The sequence below is a fragment of the Lagopus muta genome, chromosome 7 (genome assembly GCF_023343835.1).
Source record: "Lagopus muta isolate bLagMut1 chromosome 7, bLagMut1 primary, whole genome shotgun sequence".
Lineage (NCBI taxonomy): Eukaryota > Metazoa > Chordata > Aves > Galliformes > Phasianidae > Lagopus > Lagopus muta.
This window is the reverse complement of record NC_064439.1, coordinates 13,133,774-13,158,574: the sequence shown is the minus strand read 5'-3', so window position 1 is coordinate 13,158,574 and position 24,801 is coordinate 13,133,774. Positions and strand designations below refer to the sequence as shown.

The 24,801-nt window shown below is 35.4% G+C and overlaps 1 protein-coding gene across 3 annotated transcripts in view; it reads right to left on the bottom strand.

Moving 5' to 3' along the window:
- Positions 1-578: 578 nt before the first annotated feature.
- The window catches only part of CUL2 (cullin 2), a 44,007-nt gene continuing 19,784 nt past the window's right edge, over positions 579-24,801 (bottom strand). For 2 of the 3 annotated variants that reach the window (XM_048952167.1, XM_048952166.1), the window contains exons 7-22: positions 24,055-24,141; positions 19,380-19,476; positions 19,170-19,280; positions 18,138-18,300; positions 16,899-17,023; positions 15,211-15,318; positions 11,934-11,993; positions 11,428-11,556; positions 11,253-11,339; positions 10,590-10,742; positions 10,126-10,203; positions 8,722-8,788; positions 7,800-8,002; positions 4,924-5,025; positions 4,100-4,216; positions 579-1,087 (exon numbers count right to left, since the gene is read on the bottom strand). In XM_048952167.1, coding sequence (XP_048808124.1) covers positions 956-1,087; positions 4,100-4,216; positions 4,924-5,025; positions 7,800-8,002; positions 8,722-8,788; positions 10,126-10,203; positions 10,590-10,742; positions 11,253-11,339; positions 11,428-11,556; positions 11,934-11,993; positions 15,211-15,318; positions 16,899-17,023; positions 18,138-18,300; positions 19,170-19,280; positions 19,380-19,476; positions 24,055-24,141 — 1,819 coding nt within the window. In that variant the 3' untranslated portion in view covers positions 579-955. The remainder of the gene's footprint in view (positions 1,088-4,099; positions 4,217-4,923; positions 5,026-7,799; positions 8,003-8,721; positions 8,789-10,125; positions 10,204-10,589; positions 10,743-11,252; positions 11,340-11,427; positions 11,557-11,933; positions 11,994-15,210; positions 15,319-16,898; positions 17,024-18,137; positions 18,301-19,169; positions 19,281-19,379; positions 19,477-24,054; positions 24,142-24,801) is intronic. The other variant, XM_048952168.1, reaches the window with a different exon arrangement.

Below are 24,801 nucleotides of genomic sequence, written 5' to 3'. Positions count from 1 at the left end.
ATACATCATGAAAGAAAACATTTTTCAATTACCAGTCAGTCTGCTATGTTCTTTCCCAGTAACGGTGGTTTCACAAGCCAGTGAACTATATCTTCAATATTTGCAATCATCATTCCTATCTGTGAACTTTGCAAGTTAAATTCCCTCAAACATCCGTTTGTTTTCTCTTCTAATATCTTCCTCCATTGTGAGATTAAGAGAGACAGACTAGGCCTTCAGGCAGTAAAAATGTAACAAGTTAGACTGACCTCAAGAAAACAAGCTGTGCACTTAACTATAGGCCATATTTTTACACTCACATTAAACGTAACATACCTGTCACTCAGCTTTACATAAATGATTCCTTATGACAGATATACTTCGAAGGTTATTCAACACCTGAGCACACATTATTTTTACTCTTCCCAGCCTGAATATTTAAAGACAATAATGTTATATTCATTTCTAGAATGACGAGAGACACATCATATAACTTTATTTTTTTTATTTGACAAGCAGCAGTATCATGTTCATCTTTTCTTTTTTCTTTTTAATGTAGATACAATTATTAGGTTATCTGTCATATTACAATATTTAGGTTTTCTTTTTTTTTTTTTCTTTCTTTTTTTTTTTAACTTTGTCTTAAGATACATTAAAAAACATCAACTGCAAACGTGAAAGGGGAGGAAAAAAAAAAAAAAAAAGCATGGTACCCAACCAAATTTCCACATCTCAGCAATACTTCACTCATTCTTTTAGTAAAGTTTTAAGAAATGTCATAATGACATGAGCTTGAAATATCTATAGGCATTTTCATTGACGCTCATGACATGGCACTGGTGATGTTGTAAACAGCAGAAAAACGGGGGCTGCCAAGTGACCAATTATGGAGGCACAGGCCTGCCTCTTCCCACAGGAACACACCAAACAGTGACAGCAATGATCTCCTTACAATCATACCTGCAGGATAGCAACATCATGCTACATAACTGTATTCATCTGCAGAGGCCTGGCTTCGCTCTATGTACTGTTTGTCTATCAGAACTTCAATACACTTCTTAATCATGCTGATACTTGGATTAAACCTAGCTCTTGATTGGCTAATTACCTGCAAAAGAAAGATATATTTTATGCGTTATATTTATTTACAATAGTTATTCATGCTACCAAGAAAAAAAAAAGGCAAAGATCAGTTTACTTTTAAATACAGAATTAAATAAAGCAGACAGTTCGTTTACAGAACTCAAAGCATCCCTGTACATTAATGTCAGAACACTTTGTTTAACTCATTGGTTCAGTTTGACTACATATTAACAGACCTAAGAATGTGTTTATTTTAGCTTTTGTAATAGTTCATACAACTATAAATGATTAAATTTCACTTGATTTTATTTTTCAAAACTACTTCTAAAGTTGAACCCAATTTTCCTTATCATCACTTTTGTTATCATAAAAATATAGAGAAGATACTTTCACTTAATAAAATTCTGTAAGCCCTGTGTTTTCTTTATATCATTATAGTCACTGTTAAAGATATATAAGCTGATAAGAAGCAAATTCCCAAAAAATGTGCGTGGAATGTTGTAGTAAGAGCTTATCCATTTTCAAATAATGCAGTTTAAATATGTTAAACATGCAACCTATCCTACTGAACTAGACAGCCACATGTGGAAAGTAAAATTTTCAACAATCTTGAGTACTTTAATATAATGTTGCTCTTGTATCACAGGAAAAAAACCCAAACATAAATGAGGCAAGAAAATATTAACTATTCATAGTAGACAGACTTCCATTCAAAAGACTCATTCTTACCCCTGAGGAAGTCAGACTAGAAATTCTAAGGGAATTTGTTATTAATAAGTACATAAACACTATGGTAAATGTAACAAGAAGTGAGTGTGTATATTACTAAAATGAGTAAAAATGTCACAAAAGAATGTATTAAAAAATAGAAAGGCTCTTGATAGTTAATAAAAACTTAATACAAGGCTAGCAGGAAAAATAAGGAAGCTGAGCAGTCAAACTGTGCATACTCTACATGTTCAACAGAAGTTTCCACAAAGCTCTAATGAGAAAGCTGAGCATGTTCAACCCAGAACCACTTGGCAATCTACACCATAAGGCTGAAGAAGTTACTGAGCTCAATGGAGATGTAACTAAGTAAAATTTTCACCTAACGTGAGATTTCATCTTTATATTTACAACCTGGCAACAGTTTCAGAAATGCCCAAGAGTCCATGAATATCTCAGACCGTACAACAGAAGCATAACAAATTTTAAGGAATCTGGCTTATGCCCCACTAAAAGTTTAGCTGAAGTAGACAAAAGAAGACTGGCACAGACTAGTTCAGGTAGCTAAAAATGTGAAAAAATTAACTCTAAAGGATTTTTGTACAGCTTCACCTTAATGCTTGAATTGCACAGATGCTTATTTAGATCCACGCTGATTCTCCATGCTACACAGCAACGTAGGTAACAGTTATTTAGAAGTCTAACCATCAGTTTTAAATGTTCTAATTAACCCAGAATATAAGTAATATTCAAAACTGAGAACTATGGACTAGATGAGTATGGTTTACATATGTCATAAATTTAATTAAAAGCTAAGGTAAAAAATATAATTCAGGTTGATGCAATTGGTAATACATAAATGGAGTGTCAACTTTAATCTCAAATGTTTTTTAAGCTAACTAGCAGTCAAAATATCCATTCTTATTGAAAAACTTTAAAAAGCTCCTGTTGTTAACAGACTGTTGTATTCTGCAAGAGTACTAAATGAGCAAAATGCATCTGAGGCACGTCAGATAGTGCCTCCTGAATCAGTCAAAGAGGAAAAACAACATACAGGAGTTTTTGTTTCTAAGCTGTCAAAATATGTAACCTTGTATCATTTAACATCATTTAAACTGGTTTTAAGTCTCTTGAGTATTTTCTAAGAAGTTGAGAATACAGGGGAAAATGTATTTTCAAAGATAAAACAAGGCTTACCTACCATTTTCTAGCTTTCAGAGAAAAATCTTAAGAGTATTTCATCATAATTGCATGAATTTAAGTAACAGAAGATCAAATAACCAAAGGTTTTGAGAAGTAGTCAGGACCTATGCTGCCTCATCTTTCAGATGCTCAAACTCAGATATCCAAAAGAAAGCTTGCTTTCAGGGCATCTGTGTACAAGCTCTACTTCAAAATCCAAAATCTTTCAGATGTTTCACATTTCACCAGTCAGTATGGACTTACAAGCTCTCTTCAGCTGGTTATTTTGCTTAGGAAATTAAAATTAATTGGTAGGTGTGGTAACTATTTCCTTCATTACCACAAGACAGAAAACATACAGATCTTAAAATGACTGAATGCCTCTCCACCTCCATGCTCAAAATGGTCCAAGAAAGCAGCAAACCCACTCCCACCAACCTGCTCTGAGGCTATTCAGCAAAGCTCAGGAGATGCAAGAACGCCTTAGAAGGCTGAGAAAACCAAGACTAGGAACTGGTTGATACGAGGAAAGGTTAGGTAAGAACACCAAATGCAATTAGGCAGGCGACTACCACAGATGGAAAAGTGGGAGAAAAATGAAAGACTTAACACCTTTTTCCCAGCCAGTTCATGACAGTTCACATATCATTAATCTAGAATATAAAATCTAGACAACTGTAGTACTTAAGGTAAAATGGAGATTAAGAGCATATCTACATACTCAAGCAACTTCTGAAATGTAAGCTATGAATTAGGACAAAATCCAAAATTACAATTAGAGTGCAAAATTGGCTAAGTGCTTCTGTGGAAATTTCATGTCTAAATTATCCATACTCAGGTGTCTTCAACTGAACCTACGGCTCTGGCAGTGATTCTTATAGGAGACAACATCTGCAGACATAGAGGCAGCCAACAGGAAAGAACAAGCACAGAAATGCTTACTACTTTAGTGCTAAGACATATTTATAGGACTGAGTGATCACAGGTAGGTGCTATGTTTCAAAGTAGACTTTCACTAGTGAATTTCACTGAAGTACTAGTATTGACATGGTAATTCTGCAGTTGGATGTTTTACCTATCTATCCTGATTATTTTCATCAAATCACGAAGATTTTCATGAAATCTTAGGAAGAGGATTTTATCTTACCTCCTGAATAAGAGCATTATGTCGCAGCACTTTACGTGCTTTCATGATACGGACTATAGCAGCTTGAAGATACATTTTTCTATCTTCATCTACAGCACTTCTGGTCTGCTCCATCTCCTGCAACATAGGAAGAAAAGTAAAGCTTTAAATGTAGCAAGATTAATAAATACATCATAAAAGTATCTTGAATCTAAACTTCTTACTTTATTATTTATCAATTAACACACTCAGTAATCTAGATAAAGGTCAATTTCACATAATGTGCTTCTGTAAATCAAAAATACCAGATTTCATGCAAATCAGAAGGTAGGTAGGAAGAAGATATCTGAAGCAGTGCCTTTGCTAGGGAGAAAAGCAGGCAAAATTTACAGCAAGGTATTGAGTTTAGCAGCACGTGTAACTCTTGTACAGAAGACTATGCCTTAGGAGATACAGAAGGAACCTGGATTATCAGCACTGGAGCTGATTTTAGTTGAGGGGAAACAAAACCATGGGAACAGTTTGATTGGTTCTGCTGTTTCTGAAGTAAGTTGCCAACACCTACCAACAAAAGTCTCATTACTTAAGGCAGGTTAAATACCAATTCCATTTGCTACAGGAGAAATAGCTCTTGTTCATCTTTTTCTTATTATTCCCTATCCTACCTTTTGTTACCTGTATTTTAAGTACAAAAAAAATTGCAGCATGTAAGCTTCAAATTTAAACAACATCTTTACAATGATGTAAATCCTATACCTGCTTACAGCAAACTAATATAATCAATTCAGTTTTAGAAAATTAAGCTTCCTAAGCTATTCAGCTTACAAACATCAAAGAATACTTACCTGTGGTGTGTCCTTCTGCATTGATGTAGTAATTTTAAATTTCGTTCGTTTACTGCTGAAGTTCATATTTAATGAAAATGTAGACTCTGCCTCCACATCCTCCTGCAATAAAGAGTTTTTTTAAAAAAGAAAATAGAAATGGAGACAAAAAAGAATAAGCAGCAAGGATTTGCTGGGAAGAAAATTCCATGTAGAAGCTTGCATACATAAGAGCAATTTCAGCAAATTTGCAGTTGAAAATGTTAATGAGCCAATTGAACCAGGTCAGTTTTTTAAGCTGCTGTTCAACTAACACAGAAATGCAGTCTCTTTTATAAAACACTAGAAGGAACTCTGACAAACATGAATATTGCTAGTAAGCCTCTATTATGAATAAAACAGAGTGGTTCCAGTTGGAAGCAACCTACAAAGCTTACTGAACCCAGCTGACAGACTACTTCAGGGGTGACAGACCAATAGTTAAAACACAGCATTAATGGCATTATCCAAATGTCTCTTAAACACAGGCACAGGGCACCAACCACCTCTCTGGGAGGCTTGTTCCAGAGCCTAACACTACCTCAGTAAAGAAATCTTTCCTAACATCTAGTCTGAACCTTACAAAGAGCCTCTTTACTGATAAGCAATTAAAGCAGTTTCAGTTTCAATACTTGAACAGCTATTTTACTTTTTAATACTTCAACAGTTTGTCTTAATTGCAAACACTCTCCTTTTAAATAGAATTTTATCCCTGCAAAGAAAGCAGGATTTGCATTTATTTATGGCAGAACATCAAGAGAGCAAAGTGTCACTCATAAATATTGCTAAAGTTGCTTTTCTTTAAGGAAAAAAAACCTCAACATTTTACTGTGCTATAGCAGGAACAGTTGATGGACTGCAGCTACTACAGCTCCAGAACTACGTGTAATTTCTCATTTTTTCCTCAGATGTATCTCCTTCCCCCCCAATACACACCCAGGCCAAAGTCCATTTCTTTCATTAAACAGGCACTGCTCCCAGCAGTCCCAACACCTTTAGATTCACCTACCAGGACAACCTGACAGATCTTTGCAATTTCCAGGCAAGGGTCTGTACAAGTATTACCAATCATTGGCAGAAGAAAGTGACTGCGCTTCTTAGACTTTGTCAAACTATGCTTGCCTCAAAGGCAAACACTTTAAGAGACTTAGTCAATATTTATCTAAAAATATACCAAAAATGAATATTTTTAATTACGTATTCTATATTCTTTATTAGAATACAATACCCAGACATGTATGGAAAATTTAACACGAAAGGGCAAAGATCAAAAGCTTTAAAAATTTAAGCTGTCATTAAATTTTAGCACTGTTGTGCTGCCATGTTTGAAATACAGACTAAGACAATTTATTTGTGTTGTGCATGAACTCAAAAAGAATGATTTTAATGAACCAATAAAGTTGTCAAAAATTTCTTTCAAAAGCAAACTGCAACATACAATACATTGTACTTTGCTGTGTAGCTCAGATACAGGCAGAAATACGTATAATTTCAATGTTTAAGCCACTGACTTTTTCAATACTTAAGATGATAAACCATATACAGATCAGCTCTCAAATTGCTGGATGGAGCAGAAAAGAAGCAGAATTAGCAGACATGTTTGAATAACATGTAAGTTAAATAACCAGAAAGTGCTGTGGTAAACATTAAAAGGTGAAAGGGTTAGAAAGCTATATCATTCCATCTTCAATAACATATTCATAAGCAAACTAGTAAAACCATATACAACCAACATAAATAAATGTACATCCTTTAAATAATGGGCAACTTTCTGAAATTACAAAAAATCTCAGTTTTCTGTAATAGCTCCCAGTGATATATTTCACCCATGGTTTAACAAACATCTTCCCAACCACTGTTCCAACCTGAGCTCATTTCTAAATACCCAAAGCATGTCCTATGCTTCAGTCAAGCATCAGACCTTCCTTGTGATCTCACTTGCCATTTTCTAATATTTTCCCGGATAAAAAAAAAAGCAGCTGTCAGAGCACCTTTGGATTTATTCTTGTAAGGCATGTGAACAGCTTATCAGTTTCTTCTGCTTGATACTGTCCAAATAACTCAGGCTTTCTGGGCTAGCTGGAAGTGCATGCTAAAGTTTGTACTGTATGCACGGGTACCTCTATAGTGTTTCATACATAACAAACTTCTGCCCTTTGCTGTATGGGAAAAGGAGATAAATGATACATTACGCAAATAGTACTGGAACTGCATGAAACACGTGGAATGATAAGAGTCTGGCAAAGTGCAACAAAAATCCTCTCACATGAGCCCTCCTTGTTCTCTGACCTCCTACCTCCTCCTCCTGTAACGTGTCAGCAAGGAAGAATACGGCTGCTGTTACTTTTGGTCTCTTAATGCCACAGATTTATTTTAAAGATTACGACTCATTGCTATACCAATCAGGCTCTTTCCCATGGTCCTACAACTTTTAAAGACAGCTATGCAAAGGGTTTTCTCCTCCAACAGTAGTGCGTCAAAAGCCACACAGATGAAATTCAACAGAAACAATAAACAGTTCTCACATTATTTGTAGCAGACTCTGCTGTTAGAGGCAGAAGAAACAAACAGAATTAAAGAATCACAGAATTGCAGGGGTTGGAAGGAACCTCATGAGATCATCCAGTCCCATCCCCCTGCTAAAGCAGGTTCTCTACAATAGGTTGCATAGATGGGCATCCAGAAGGGTCACAACCTCACAAATACTGTCTAACTTCTTCCTGTCTCTTTCTTTATAAATACAGACTTACGATTGTAAATAAGACAGATCAAAACAAATTCTGTGTTAGAAAGACCTCAACAAACAGTAGAACCACAACACTGAGAACACAAAACATTTTTATATCATTGCTGCATACCTTGTCTGAGTCATGGTTGATCATTTTAACGTCAAGTAAGGATTTGATAGTTTTTGTCAGTTCCTTCTCATTCATTTGCGTACTGTCTTGAAGCTCCTTATAACTGACAGTTTCACTGTTGTTGAAGGCAAGCAACACTGCCATTTGGTACGTTGTGACCATGGCTACATAAGGTTTGCACAAATAATTCATTTTTACTTCACCTACAATGATATAAGCAGTATTTTGTAAAGCGGCTGAATGCAATGAAATATCATCTGAAATGTAACCCACAGTTCCAACACACATGCAATTCCAGACATGCAATTTACACTTGCATATGGCATGGGAATACAAAAATTGATGTTTTAGTTTTACATTTATAGGAGATCGTTTGCAAAAAATGAATTCTGATTAATAACAAGTACTACAACAGTAGTGTTTTTAGGAAAAAAAGAAAAAAAAGATGAATTTGAATAACATAATATAAAAAAACAAATTCCCAACAGCCTCAATAATTTGCAGTGTGCAACCTTCCATTGCTAACAGCTTACACAGAATCACAGAATAGTGATTACAGGAAAGTTGGTCCAAGCAAAAATTTAAAAACAAAATAAAAGACATGTCTTTAAAAAAAAAATCTCAACATTGTTAGTTTCTTTAAAAGGCAATGAAGAATGTCCATTACATACATATAAATTGAGTTTTCCCCGGATTTAATAAATCACAGATAACATAGGCAAGTTTACAAAACATAAACTTGGGGAACACTAAGCTGCAAATGTTAATTATTTTACAAAATAAATTACTTTATGATGCAAAAACAGTCAACTGACTTAAGATGCAGCATAATGTTCCTCTTTCAACGTTTATTATCATTTGAAAAGGACATCCAACAATTGTTAGTTGCATAGAGCACGTTTAGCAAAGCACTTATTTTTACCTGTACAGAGATAATGTAACCAAGTAAGCTTCCTTCCACTAAAATGCTGACTGTAGAATAATTCAAACTGCAAAATAAAATGTCCTTCAATTAATCACACAAACTTATAATAGTTTATTATTATTATCACACTACCACTCCAGTGAAGAAACACTGGTTTGATGTTCAACACATTGGATTCAGACATTGGTGATGATTGGTGCTGAGTCTATCATTGCATCTTCCTTTGAAAGACAGGCAATGACTGAGCAACATTTACCAAACTACTTGAGCAAATTAACACACAGCTTGATGACTAAATAGGAAAAATTGCTGAGACATTCATACTCTCAAATCCTAATACACTGTAGCTAAAAGCAGTCTTATGAAGTATTAACTCTACTGAATCCAACAGAACTCTTTGGAGTTTCTACCAATCAATCTCATTATATTTTATTATTTTGTTTGTTCCAATTCCATATGAAAACATATTTTGTGACTTGCATTTCCCGTTTTACTGATTTTTTCAAACATCCCTCAAAAAATGCAAGCTTTTAGTTAACAGGTATTTCCACCAGTCAGCTACACAACTCTCAAGTTGAATCTCACCTTACATTCTTCTACATATTTTTAAGGGATAATTTCAGAAAAGCAAGCTTGAAGGGAAGCATAACATTAGTCACTTTCCTAATTTGATTTTCAGGCTAGTTAAAACTACACAAATGGCAAACATCTCTGAACCACGATGTCAACAAGAGTTCTTGAATTTCTGCAGTTAAACTTGCAAAACTTGGAAACCTACCAAAATCATATTCCACAAAGAAGCACACATTCATGACTTAAGAAATATATTTTCAAAGTTATACTGACAGCAGAAATTTATGAAAATTGAAGCATCCCCTACTTTGACAGTTTTCAAAATTAACTTTAAAGAAGTATGCTTGCATGAATCTTGACTTCAAATGAAATCTGGTCTCTATGAAACATGGCACAAGAAAGCTGTATCCACAATTTAATCTATTTAATAATACTTCGTTTAGACTATATATATTATTTAGATAAAATACAATTTTATCTAAAAATCAGGATCTTATCTAAAATATTAGGAATTAGTTTTAAAGCTAAAAGTCAAGTAAGTTCATCTGATTGCATTTACTAGTATCTTCCTCATTAATCACAGAGTAAAAAATAAATAAATTAAGGTTACAGAAATGCATACATAGAAAGCAGTAAGTCATCTGTGTGATGTTTCCAAATTTCATTTGACTGGAGAAAGAGGATCCACGAATTACAAACAAAATGAAACAGCTCAGGCTTTTGTCTGTTAAAATGATCTTGGTGTGTTTTTTTAATGTTTTTTGTTGTGTGTGTGTGTGTGTGTTCTTTTACATTTCCACGTTTACAAGAAGCCTCCTACTAACCTACCATCTGTACACTTTTTTCCAGTTCCTGAGGAATTGCAAATGTAGAAGAAGGAGCCTGAGTTAGAGGCCATGCACCTGCCTAAGGGTATCAGGAAAAAAATAAAAGTATTAACATTTTCATACCATGTATACTTCAATCAAAAGTAAAACACTACTGAACAGATTTACAGCGCATACTGTAATTAGACAGTAACTTAAACTAGCAGTTTTACTGGCCCTTTTTTAATACTAATATCCCCCAGTAAAATCTTAATTCAACTTAAAAAACACATGGCGTTTTACAGCACTACTGGTTAGTATGCTAACAAGTTAATTTTAAAAAGACAAACTATGAAAGCAAAGTATTCCACACTGATCACGAGGTGTCATACGAGAAGTACTTCTAGTTAGAAAAATATTTCACTTATTATCAAAACATACAAATGAAATACGAATAACTCAACAGTAATAAACATACATTAGTACCTGTAGAACATATATCTGAAAACTAATTCCCAAATCTATAATTGTGTCCTGGTTTTTGATAAAGTTGTTGAATTTATTGTTGAGATCAGCACTAACACTCATGTCTGTATACATTCGATGAAGCTTGCTGGTAAATTCATAACCACAGGCTTGCTGTGAAAAAGAGATTGTTAACAAGTTTTATTGTGAAACAACATTTATTATACAAATAATGCACACTCATACATTTACTACTCTGATAAGAAAATCTAGTTGGCAGAAATGTTAGAGTATTTAACAGTAGTTATAATAAACAACAAGCATTACAGAAGAAAAATATCAAACTTTTCTTAATTCCACTTTCTATTCATTAATTTGTATAAACAACTGTATTTTTAAAAAGATAAAGCTGGTTTAGGATAGGTGCTTTTCCAACATAAATATAAAGTGTGTTTAAATACCTCATAAAGCTATCTCAAAATTTAAAAATAAAATGAAACACCTCAAACGTATGAAGGATACTTCACAACATGTTTTTCATACGCTATTTAGAAATTAAGTTTTCCTTTTGACTACTGGAAATGTAATCTACTGATTGCTAAGTTATCTCTGGCACCCTCTGCTGCTCTCTCCTAACATTACATCCTCTTTTCCTATTTTGCATTAGAACAGTGTTTACATTACCTTTAGTTTATTAATCATGGCTTCTTCAGAGTCCATAGACATAGATAAACCATGAATTAATCTTTTTGCCAACATTCTGGCATAGAACTGTGTGGAAAAAAAACAGCTATAAGGATTTTTTAAAAGCATAACCATATTCTTCACATATCGTTTACATTTCATTATCGAGAGTTACCTTTTGGAATACATCTTTGTCATCAATGTACTTGAAAACAGTAATGAAACTTGTAAGTTTGTCTTCTACTTCGTTCTCAGTCATTCCTTTTGCTGACTTCTTCAATAAGTTGTCACAGTACTTGGCCAGCTCAAGTTAAAAAAAGAGAAAACAAACCCAAACCTACTTGTCAAGCTTGAGAAAATACATATGCCAACATACTCTTAAACTCTACGTGAAAGTAATTTCGTAGTCTTCTACACAAGCTGTGCTCATGTGTAGAAGATAGAAACTACATCCACCAAAACCACAAAGTCTATGCAAATATTAACAGAACCACTTCTTTTTTTTTTTTGCATACCCCCAAAACATGTATGTGTGTATGGGTTAAGTAATCACTACTCAAATACTTACATGAGCATAACTTAATAAGAGCAATGGATATACATGTGGCGGTGCCTAATGCCGACTCATCTAACAGCTGTAAAGAAGTATTTCTACATTCTACAGTAATACTAATCACTTACCAACTCAGGTGCTTTGCAGATTGACTTGGGCTCCCTGTAGTTAACAACTGATGTCAAAGCCTAGACGTGAATGTACAGAAAGGAAAAAAATAGAAACGACTTGAAACCTAATACATGGAAATTTTTCAAAAAGCAAAAAATGTTCAGGTAAAGAACATTCCCCAATTCCATAAAACGCAAAAAGACAAAAGGGTGATAATGAAAGAAACAAGTGAATGGGTTTGGATCACTGCTGTGTGAGAATTTGTTGAATATTTTTAATATGGGATTTAAATCAAAGTGGAGAAAGGAATAGAAGTTAATTACAAAAAGCAGGAGAGAGAATTTAGTTTCAGTTACAAACATAAACATAGAAGTATGAAGGTTTTAGTACACAGCAAGACGTGTGGTTTAAAATAATGGATGAGAAAAAACTAAGGAATGTAGAAAAGAGAAACTGCAACTGCAGCAGAACAGCAGTAGTGACTTCTAAGAGAATACAGCTTGATGTGAAAAGCATACTTGGTGTGCCCATGGCAGTAAGAAAGGAAAACTATTCGGGTTGTTAGATGTTTGTTGGACTAAAGAAAAGAAAAAATATTGTTGGGGGTTATTACGTGAAAACTTGAAGCAGTATAGTAAAAAAACATGGCAGTTGAAGATAGGCTGAATATGAAGAAATAGAAAAGGAAAGAGATAATAGTTCAGGATGGGAAATTGCATGACAAAGGTATAAGGATCATAAAGATTAGGTTATAAACTACCTATCGTATTTCAACTAGAATTTTAAATTAATACTGGACCAAAAATATTTCATTATCACAGTTCATAGGAATTAGTTCCCTCTCTGGAAGGAATATTTAACGTGTTTTGCATCTTTAGCTTCAAAATTCAGTACAATTTAAAGTAGTACAGAAAAAATTTCCTTAAATTTCCATACCATGTTACAAAAATTGAAGTCCAAATGAACCTATGCAGAAAATATTATTTCTATTATTATTACAAAGAAGAGCTGACAAACAACTTTTTTGTACAAAGCTTCAACATTCCAGTATTTGACAAAGTCCCAAGAGTCCCTGTGACATAGGAGTGAATTATTTAATTACAAATACAAAAATCTGAAGTTTAGAGCACTCTCTTGTAATGATAGTGGAGACAACATCAGCAATTTTCATACTGATCATGGAAAACTGGCAGATTAAAATCTTAAATATCTATTGTAATAAAGTACCTCAAGAAAAAGTATACTGCCTATCTGCCAGCAAAAGTAGCCGTCAATCTCATATTATTCCACCTCCCAGTAAATGATTAATTGCAATTGAGATGCATGAGAGTACTGAAATAAGCACGTTTAAAAATACTGAGTAATTAATTTCTCAATATCACAGATACAGACAGTTACCACTGATTTGATTGTTTACATATTCATCACTATGTCTTCCCAAACTAACCTTGGCTGAAATTCATCTAAAGCTTTGAATAAGACTCTATAAATTCCTGCTACTGTAAAAAGAGTATCACAAAGTAGTAATGAAATGCATGTATTTGGTAGCTTAAAATTATAGATAGGAAGTTACTAAGTTCACTCTCCAGGAAAAGAATACAATGATATATCTGGAAAAGTAAAAAAAATGGATTAGATAATGTGTTCTTCTTTGAGAAGGAACCACTCAGTCTCACAAGAACCCAGGCAAATTTTGCACCATCAGTCTGTTACAGAAATTATAACAATTAGTAGTGTTATCTTTAGTATCTTCATAGCTACGCATTCCACAAAGAAGTAATGCAAGCCTCTTTCCCTAATCATGCTTATTTAACTTCAACTGTAGTTGTCTCTTGGAAAAAGCTAGTTATTGTTATCAGCAACTGAAGTAATAACAATTTTTAGGTAATCTTCGTAGTTAGCTTGCACAGAGTGTCTAGAGGGACACAAAAATCATCCAAGGAATGGAACATCTCTCCTATGAGGACAGGCTGAGAGAGCTGGGACAGTTAAGCCTGGAGAAGGCTGTGAGGTGACCCTATAGTGGAGTATCTAAGGGAGAGCTACAGGAAAGAAGGGGACAATTTAACAGGGTCTGTTGTGAGAGAACAAGGAGAAATAGTTTCAAGTTTAAGGAGAGTAAATTTCTGTTAGATATAAGGAATAAGTCTTCTATAGCGAGGGTGGTGAGGCACTGGAAAAGGTTGTCCAGAAATGCCATGGCTGCCCTGTCCCTGGAGACATTCAAGCTCAGGCTGGACCAATCCCTGAGTAACTTAGCTAGCTCTGAATGTCCCCGTTCACTGCAGGGGAGTTGGACTAGATAACCTTTAAAGGTCCCTTCTGACCATGATTCTATCTACACAAAGCTGCTCTTTAAAATTATCAGCACTCAGAGTTTAACTGTTAAAGAAGCAAATTCAAGTTCAAATTTTATGTAAGAATTATCACAGAATCATTGAGGTAGGAAGGGACCTCTGGAGGTCACTTGGTCCATCACTCCTCCTCAGTCAAAGCCACTCACAGGCCGGTTGCCCAGGCCCACATCCAGGCAACTTTTCAGAAAGCCTCTAAGGAGGAGATCCCACAACCTCTGCAAGCAAACTGTGCCAGTGTTACATTACCTGAGCAGTACAGAACTGCTTCTTGTTGTTTACACAGAAACTCCTGTGTTCCAGTTTGTGCCCATTGCTTTTTTTTTTTTTTTCCTCTGGCACTGAGCGCTACTGAAAAGAGCCTGGCTGTATCTTCATTTGCATCCTCCTCCCAGGTATTTGTAGACATTGATAAGATTTCCCTGAGCCTCCTCTCCTCAAGGTTAAGCAGCCTCAGCTCCCTCAGCCTCTCTTCAGAGAAGACAAATCCCACTCTCTTTACCGTCCTGAAAGAGTCCAGTGTGTGGAAGACCACGTCTCTCCTGTACTGGGATCCCCAGAACTGGGCACAGTACTCCAGGTGCAGACTCACCAATGTTGAGTAGAAAATCTTTTGCTGAGTTGCCAAATGTCTCAGAGTTTATCTATTTTCTGCACTTAAATTTACATTAAACGGGTCAGTTCCGCTTTTGTGTTCTGCTTTTTGATGTAAACATCTTCAGTAAAATTTCAATAAAATGTTAAGCATTAACCTGGTTTCCTTTGTACGTGTATTTTTTCCTAACACTGAAAGTTCTTCTGTGTTTCAATTCTAGGCTAGAAAAACTACATGAGAATGCTACCAGTAAGCATTGGTACCCCAAAGAATTCTGATGTGCCTGAAACAGGCCTCCACATTTTGTTTTTCATGTTTTCTTTGTATCTTGGAAGTAAAAGTTACCTTGTCAAGGGCACTCATAAAGTGTTGATCACCATTTAAAACTGTGTTGATGAGCTGAACAAATTTACTATGTACTTCCAAAACCGACTCCACGAACTGAGTTGGCATCTAAAAAAAAGGCAAGATAATACAGAGAGCAAGTTATTAAGAAAAGGAATATTTTCTATACACAAACATAGTTATAGCCACACTGGTTGTATTCCTTTTTTAACTATTCCTTCTGATACAAGTTAAAATCACTGATAATAAAGTCTCTGAGTGGATTGATTCTGAAGTATCATACTTCTGCACTACTGTTCTTGAGCATGTTTAGAAAACAAAAATTACATAGCTATATTTCCAGCCAATAATATATTTGAGAGTCTATACAGCTCTCATGTTCTGTCATCTTTTCCACAATATTCTCATATCCTCTATCAGCATTTTGAAAACTGCTAAGACATAAATACAGGAATTGAGTGAAAAAGCTGCTGGAGTTAGTAAAATATTTCTTTTCCTATATACAGATCCTGAAGATAGAAAGCGGGATGAAACCTTTGAACTTTCTTAAACATAAATTACCAATCAAATTTAGTGTATCACGTTTCAGCAAAAACATTTTGTATGGAAAAAATTAATGTGAATTCAAGGAGCCCCTACACAAACAATATAGCAGGCTGCAATATAAGGCTGTGTAATGCACTCATATCACTTCAGTGCATTCTCAATGAAAAATGTTTTGATGCCAAAGCACAAAGCAAGACCAAGGATTTCATATTTTGCTTTTAGCAATGCAACACTGTGAATACTCATCACTCTCTTGGATGTGTATTCATTCCCTTGTGTAGGCAGTATTCATTTGAAAGAACATGCTCAGTAGATTTAATTTCTTGAAAGCAAAAAAAACTCCTAAATACTTCAATCCATTTTCAGAAGGCACACACAAGTTACGAAAAGTACGTAGACTCCTGCGGAGTTAACAAAAGGTGATTTACAACAGCTACTATCTATGTATCTTTATATACAGAACCACTGAATAGCCAAAGTAATTATCCTTTACAGATCTAGACATCAAAATGTATAAATGTACAAATATAATACCACGCTTTTTCTCCCTAAACAGTAATACTAGAGGAACAAAAATCAAATTGCATAATTTAAATGCACATGAATTGAAAACAAAAAACAAACAAACAAAAAAAAACCAAAAAAAAAAACAACCAAACACTTTGGTAGAACAATTAAGCTACCGTATTTTCAGAATTCAAATGCAAACATGAGACCACAAAACTACTTGTGAGAAACACAAATCAGGACAGGATGCCACGTCTTTACACATGACACACAATTAAACTAAGTGGTACTGATGATTGCTATCACACCAGATCAACAAATGCCACTGACTCAGGCATAAAAGATACACATACAAGAAAAGGACCTACTTGCCATAACAGCATTAAACAAGGAGTAAACAAGGGGAAAAATATCTATTCGTAGTTGCTTCTGGTTAGATCACAACAATCAACTCTCAGGATAGATATGTGTTGCACAGCTAAGATTGCTGATTAGAAACTACAATTTATCCATAAACTTCCAAACCAATTTCATATAGACAAAATTAAAGAACATAATAGACTAAAAAGAAAAAGGTAAGCATTAATTAGGAATGTTAATCAAATAGGCAATTCCAGCTGCCTAAAAAAACTCACATTTTCCTGAGAAAGATTGCTGGTTGCTCTAAGGCCCTCATCATGGATATGGTTTTGTAGTTCCTGAATCATATGAGGTAAACCACTTGACACAGCACGAAGTAGAGTATACATATTTGCCATGTCTGTAACAGAGACATATTTTATTGAATATGTTTAGAAACACTAAAAATCAACACTTAATATAGAATCATAATTTCACACAGAACTTTCGAACACTGAAACAACAACTGCTTTGAAAAAAAAGAGCAAAACCAACATACACTGAATCACTGACAAAAGAAAAGGAAAGCATAGGGCTAATACCAGTATTTACTGCCACTGGGGCTCCCTTATTCTTCCTACACTGCTTATCCAGGACAGACTCCAAGAGTAGAGGTAGCCTGGTAAGGTACTATGCTGGTAGCAGCAGCTGACTAAGACTAGTTTTGATGTCTTCTTGACTTTATATTTTCTTCCAAAGTTGGCTTGAAGTTTTTCTCTGGTTAGAAAACATGTAAATAAGCAACTGCTATTTTTATTAATTTTATGGAAGGGGAAAAAAAAAAAAAAAAAAAAGAAGACTGATCAATTGTGCATAACTGTCTGGAATATGGACACTATTACCACATACATTTTCAATTTAACAGTGAAAAATAATTTGTTTCAGATAATCGACAGCATCCTTCATGCAAGAATAACTATTCCTTCATGGCCAGAAGGCATGGAGTAAACAGGAAATGTATTTTTTATTTTAGTTAGGAGGGAATATAACTGTAAGAACATCTGCTTCTGCAAAAAGAATTTGGGAGGAGAAGTCATAAAAGATTCAAGACAATAAAAGTGGCTATTAAAAAAAGCAAAGGTTTACAGTCCTGACCTGCCCAGTAAAGATGAAGAAATCCGTAAAGACAGAGCCATTGGTTTACAAATGAAAACACAAGCAATAAGTATTCTACAGGACATAAAACTTCAGTGTCTTTTTAAACTGAATAAGGAAAGGAGAAGAGTATTGTCCAAAAGAAGACGTTAGCAGTCAAGTGGAAAAAGAAGGTCTTGACTATATCTTTGGAAGAAGGATAATGAATTAAGCAGTAAAAGATAAATAGCATTTGGAATTTCATTGAGCTTTCTATCTAAGTAAAAAATATTATTTGAAAATGTTCACACTAATCAAAGGTCACTAAATAAAGCTAATTGCAAATGCTAAATTAGTAAAACAACAACAACTCCATGCTTTTTGAGATCAGTGAGTCTTACCACTTCTCTTCTCTTGTCTGATAATATTGTGACATTCTGCATGTAGAAACTGCAAGTGATCAGCTACCATTCTCTGCTGGCACTCATGAATCACTTTACCATATGAGCTGGGATGCAAGTATTTCCGACACCGCATTTCTTCATCTTTTAATCTACCTAAAACCTACAAACAAGTTTTCAAGCTGAGAGTAGATGAAATATGAACAGACAGTGTAGAACCATGAACAGTATAAATATGTAGAATAAGAGCCACAAATAACAGAAGGTAAAAAATACTTGCCCAGGATGCTGAAATATTAAATTTGTTCTTTTGGAACAGGAAGTTCAGACTAGGCTCAGACACTGCTAGAAGTCTAATAGTTAAACTCTTAGCCTGATCCTGAATCTCATCTCAGATGTCCAAGCGTTAGCTTGTGCTCCTTAAAATTACCAGCAATCTCACAGCCTTCTCAATTCCTTTGTCTTCTTATGGAGAGCAGCTTTGCACTGACAACTCCCTAGTCTCGTATTAATTTCTTCCTTCTCAACAAAAGTACAAATAATTTAACGACAAACTGACTACACGGATCACAACACAAAATATAACGAAACCAACTTCAGAATACACAATTTGAAAAAAGGCTCTGTAATTAATCTGTTATAAAATCCTCCTTAACCACTATAGTACTAAAACTTGTACCTTATACTATTATAGATGGAAGTAAAATAAAGGAATTTTTGAGGAAATATTTGAGGAAATATCAAAAATAACAATGACCACTTAATGGTGTTTATTTTAAAAATCTATATTTATTTATTTTTACGTTCCATGCAAGTGATTTATGATTTGTTATAAACTATTTTGAAGCTATCTATTCATAGGCAAAGTTTGTAGTCTAAACTTAGATAAACCATACCACCAAAATGATCTCAAACTGCAAGAAAGCAGACAAGAAAGAACAAATATAGGAAAATAACAACGAAAATCTGAATCAATAATATACTGATAATCTTAGATCTTAGTTATTGCATGTGTACGGAAAAATCTCTTACCTTCTCCATGTATTGTGAGCAATTTGATTCTTGCAATAAATTTGAAGCTTCTTGTTTATAATACTCCCCTGTTTCATTCAGAAAAGGACACTCAAAAATTTCCTGATAAAACTAAAAAGGAAATTTTTTTAAAGGCTAAATAATGGCAAATAATACATAAGCCACATTAATATTCACAATGAAAACCATAAATCAGGAATGTGTATCTACCTTTAGGGGCAATTTTTTCTTATACTGTTCAACATGAACAAAGGAGTTAATAACCCCATGGATTACTTTCTGGTTTGGATCTTCTCCACAGCGATCACTGAAATTAGCAAAACAAACATTCATGAGAATGCAGTTATGTAGCATAATTAATTGGATAGCAAAATGAATTAATTTAGCAGTGGACAGAAATATTTTCCAGTAAATTCCTCTGCTTAAATAGAAAAATAAATACATAAGTACATAAAGATTATCTTTAAATAAATAAATATGCTCTTACTTCTCTCCAATATATGTTGAGATGGCAATTCATAACCCTTTACCTTCCCACCCCTGCCAAAGAAAATCATTTTTGCCAAGCATAGTATGTTATTTTCTGAATATCTACTACTCAATCAATGTGCAGATATCAAACAGAACAATATACTTGGCATGACTTTTAACTATACACTGTAAAAGGAAATCCTACATTTTCTGGTCAATTTCTTAGCTTCAAATGACTCAATTCAAATGAAAAAAAATGTTTTCCTTAGTTCCATTCAGTTGAAAACAAAAGTAATTTTAAAAGTTTTATGCATACTGGAAGTATCAATATCCAATCTTTTGCAAAGACTAGAAATAACAGACCATCTCATAACAACCGAGGCGCTCTTGAAACATGAACTGTTCTAAAAAAAGGCCACCTCTCACATACACCTGACAAAGAAATATAACATATTCCTTAATTTACACTTGTAAATACGATTAAAAATTTATGTTTTTCAAAGCATACATAAGTCAGTAGTTGTAATTCCATTTCTTAGATTATATATGTAAATATATATACATATATATTTATAGATATACTAAGAACCTTACCCAGACTGCACTGAAAAGACAAAGTCAGTTCCCCAACTGCAGTCCTGTGATTACTACAGGAAAGTCAGTTACAAGAATGACTTAAAATTAAAAGGAAAAAGAAGTAAAGCCAGCAAAAAATACTTCAAACCAAAACACTGATATACATCCATCTAGGTTGGGGTGGAACCAAAGAGAAATTATCTTGCTAATTTCATTTTGTTTTGGAATTGATAAAATCAATGCAGAGGATGCCCATAAGTTAGGGAAGTTTAATAGGACAGCCACAGGCAGTCATGCTGTGACAAATACCAGATCACAGTCCTATGTTCACAACATTATTATGTTTTTCTTTTAAATACTGCTGCTTCCTAAGATTTTTAGGTTTAAGCTTACGGATAGGCATTAAGATTTTTTTCCTACCTCCCATAGGAGATAGAATGGAGGTTTCCTCTGTTGCTGGTAGCTGAACCAGCATAATAAATCTGAGTTAGCGTACATGTAATCACACGACGCATTCTTTCCAATGTTCCTTTACTAGGTTTGGTTTCCTGATGGCAGAGGTGGCAGCTTGTCACAGAAGGGAAGAAGTTCAAGATCATGACTCGGAACCACTTCTACCCAAGAGGAGTCTACCAGCAGGGTAAGCTACAGGATGCATCAAATCTGAATACAAAAAATACCAAAAAGCGCAGAATCTACAAAATTAGGAGTTCAGCCTATTAAAAAAAGCTGGGCTTTGTCATGAAATGGTCCAACCTGCCTCTAGCATGCAGGGTTCTGGACCTGAAAAGATGGATGCAAGCAATCTAGGAGGATCATAGAGCATGTTGAGCGCAGCTCTGCAGAAAAAGGCTTGGGTTACTGGTGGATGGCATAAGATAGCAACATGCCCTCGCAGCCCAGAAAGCCAAATGCATTCTTCAAAAAAACTCATGACCAGGAGGTCAAGGGAGCTGATCCTGCCCCTCTGCTCTGCACTGGTGAGACCTTACATGGAGTACCGTGTCCAGATGTAGAGTTCCTCAGCACAGGAGAGACATGGACCTGTTTAGTACATCCAGAAAAGGACCACAGAAATGATCAAAGGGATGGAATATCTCTCCTATGAGGACAGGCTGAGAGAGCTGGGGCTGTTCAGCCTGGAAATGAGAAGCTGATCTGACTTCAGCCTTTCAATATCAACAGAGGGGCTGTAAGGAAGAAGGAGACAGACTCTTCAACAGGTTCCATTGTGAAAGGACAAGGGGAAATGATTTCACACTAAAAATGGAGATATTTAGACAAAATACAAGGAAAAAGTTTATTACATTAAAGGTAGTGAAGCACTGCAACAGGTTGCCTTGAGATGTGGCAAATGTTCCACCCTTGGAGACATTCAGTATCAGGCTGGATCAGGCCCTTGGCATCCTAATCTAGCTGTACAGGTCCCTGTCTTTGCAGGGGAGTGGAACTAGACCTTTGAAGGTCCCTTCCAACTCAAACAGTTCTATGATTGTATAACTTCCTAGTCCAAGTGGTGGAGCCAGTGAAGAGAGCTGCACTGCTGGACCTTGTATCTTACCAATAATGGACTCGCTACCCATGTGAAGGTCGGGGGCAGCCTTCACTGCAGCAACCACAAGACAGCAGAGCAACATGGCTCTGCAGCCAAGAAGGCCAATGGTATCCTGGAATGTGCATTAAAAAAAAAACTATGGCCAGCAGGTTGAGGGAAGTAATCCTCACCCTCTTCTGGGCCCTGATGAGGCCACATCTGGAGAACTGTGTCCAGTTCTGGGCTCCCCAGTTCAAGAAAGATGGGAAATTCAGCAGGGGGCCACAAAGAACATTAGGGACCTGGAGCATCGCTGTTATGAGGAAAGGCTGGGACAGTTTAGCCTAGAGAAGAGAAGATAGGACCTCACCACTGTTTAGAAGAAAACTAAAGTACAGGAACTAAATTGATAAAGCCAGGCTCTCCTTCCTGCTACCCACCAACAGGACAAGGAGCAATGATCACGAACTGAAACACCCAAAGTTGTATCTGAACACTGAAGAAATTCTTTATTTTGAGTGTGATAGAACACTAAAAGCTGCTGCACAGAGAGGTCGTACAATCTGCTCCTCCACAGATGTTCAAAACACGCCTGGATGCTGTGCAGTGTATTCTAGGGAACTTCCTTTAGAAGGGGCTAAGTCTAGCTGATCTCTAGAGGTTCTTTCTAAACCCTATGATTCTGTGGTTTCTGTGATACCGGTGACAAACACAAGAAACATTACATTAACAGTGGAAAAGCCAGTTTCCCCCTATGCTCATTTCATTTCACAAACCTTAGCCTATGCAGATGACAGAGATGATGGGGCAGTAAAAGTTAAGATAAGGAACTTGAAAGGTCAGTGTATAATTTGGACAAAGTTTGTAAGTAAAGGAGGAAGACACGGCTTTGGGCCCAAACTGAAAGAAAGGAGGTTTTAGAAGCAGAGGCCATACAGCATGCTGACAATATAGGAAAGTGAATACAACAGGGAACTGGCTTTCTTGGGAATAGCTGGTAGTACACTGTAAAAAGAAGCAGGAACTGAAGTCTGCTTCTGAATCAAGAGGACATTGTCGCTAATCAGATGAAAGATATAGAACAAAATCCTTACAATCAGGAAAATTACACACTACTCAATTCACCTGATAACAAAGCTTGCCGATTTTTACAACTTTAATAGCTTAACTAAGATCATATTTTCCTGCCATAAAAAGCAGAACTGCCAAAAAGTATTTAACAGACAACCATGCTCCCAGTTCTTTTTTCCTTCAATACTCACAGAATTTTAAGCAGTTTAACATAAGTTTCCTCAATGTGTGAGCACTAAACATTTGCAGTAAAGTTGTTGCAAAATTTATTGACAGAACTTCATAGGGACCATATCTGAAAAGCCACACAGTTTCCAAGATAAGAGTATGTCTCTTATCTATCATTCTATGACTCTCAAATGGCACTGTGCTCCCAAAAATTCACACAGCAAATGGCCAGTTTCAGAAAACGTGACAGGAATCTCAGGCGTTACAGAAGGTTTAAAGGACTACTGCCATGGGAGGCGTAGTGATAAGAATATACTGAACACTAACAAGGAACTGGTGACCCATCAATGTGAACACCCATTCCGTATATTCTGTAGTTGGTGGCAGTCAGCAGGCAATACAAACACATACTGCTACAGAAACAGCTGCTGCACAATTTGAAGTAGGGATGTCACAGGTAAGGTAGGAAGGAATGTATGAATAATGTGGAGAATCTAGCTAAAACAAGGAAATATAAACAAAATCTCTTCCAATTCTGATTATCTAGTTCTTTTCCTCAAAAATGAATGGAGAAAACAACAAAATAGAAGCTCAAGACAATTTTACTGTTTATGTTTAAGGCTTTTTTAGCCTTAAAACTAATAGTAACAGTGGAATTTTAACATGTACTGACTGTACAGTTTATTACTATATCCATTAATAACATATATAAAGGAAAGCATAAAACAATACTGTATTCATTAAAAGATGATTCCATCACAAAAAGGAAGTGTTCTGCTGTGTCAGACCAATGGCCTATCTAGTTCAATTAACTTCAGAATGCACTGTGGACCAAAAGAGCCTGTTTGGGATTTTTTTTTTAAATAATTTATTAATTTCCAACAGATTTGAGGTGAATGACAAATATATCAGCTTAGACAGGAATAGGTTCAGTTAGTTATAAAGTGTTAGTTGTCATTAGTAGAGAAGCCTCTTCTGGTTAGTCTGCACTAATCACACTGTCATTTGAGCTACCACCTGAATAGCTTCCAAATTATTTAAGAATTTCATGATGAATTTTCTCACAATTCAAGATCTTGTCGGCCTCCTGTTGTGTTGAAACAAAAATGCTTAAGTTGATATTCAGCTTGACTTGAAGAAGGAGTGCTTGGGCTAGAGGGAGGGGGAAGAAAGTGTGTTATATTCAGAACTCTATTTTAAGAGAAGTGCAGTCAGACAAGACAGGCTTAAGTGATGTAACAACTCTCTGCTGTTCAAGGAGGCTAATCCTGGTCTTTTGCTCAGTCACGGCCTTCTGCATCTTTCTTGCATGGCTCTGACACTTACGTAGTTCTCTGCTGAACTGATTAATCATGACAATTCAGAGAAATATTCAGTGAAGACGGCTTTCTATCCCATTAACTGTTGAGTCAGTTCAGTAAGGTATTAGGTAAGCACCAAAGTCAGCACAAGAAAGGTACTATGGTACAGCCTGCTCTTTTTTGGCACCAGCATACTCTTAGATCGATTTAACCATCTTGTTCGGCTGGATCATAAACGATTCAATATTAATTTTAATGTAGAGTGTACTGCCAAAGTTTATAGCTTCTATAAAGCCGATGTAGGACTTCAGTCAGCAGTTTTTAGAAATTCCAGTTCTATACATTTATACAATAAACACTGAACACAAAACTTATGACTCTAGTTCTCATACCTTTTCCAGTACAGTGAAAACGTACTTTTATATACAAACATGTGACTAGTCTGTTGGCTATTAGCTCTGCATACTGTCGTGTACAATGCAAAATCTTTTGTTTATAAGAAGCTCATCCA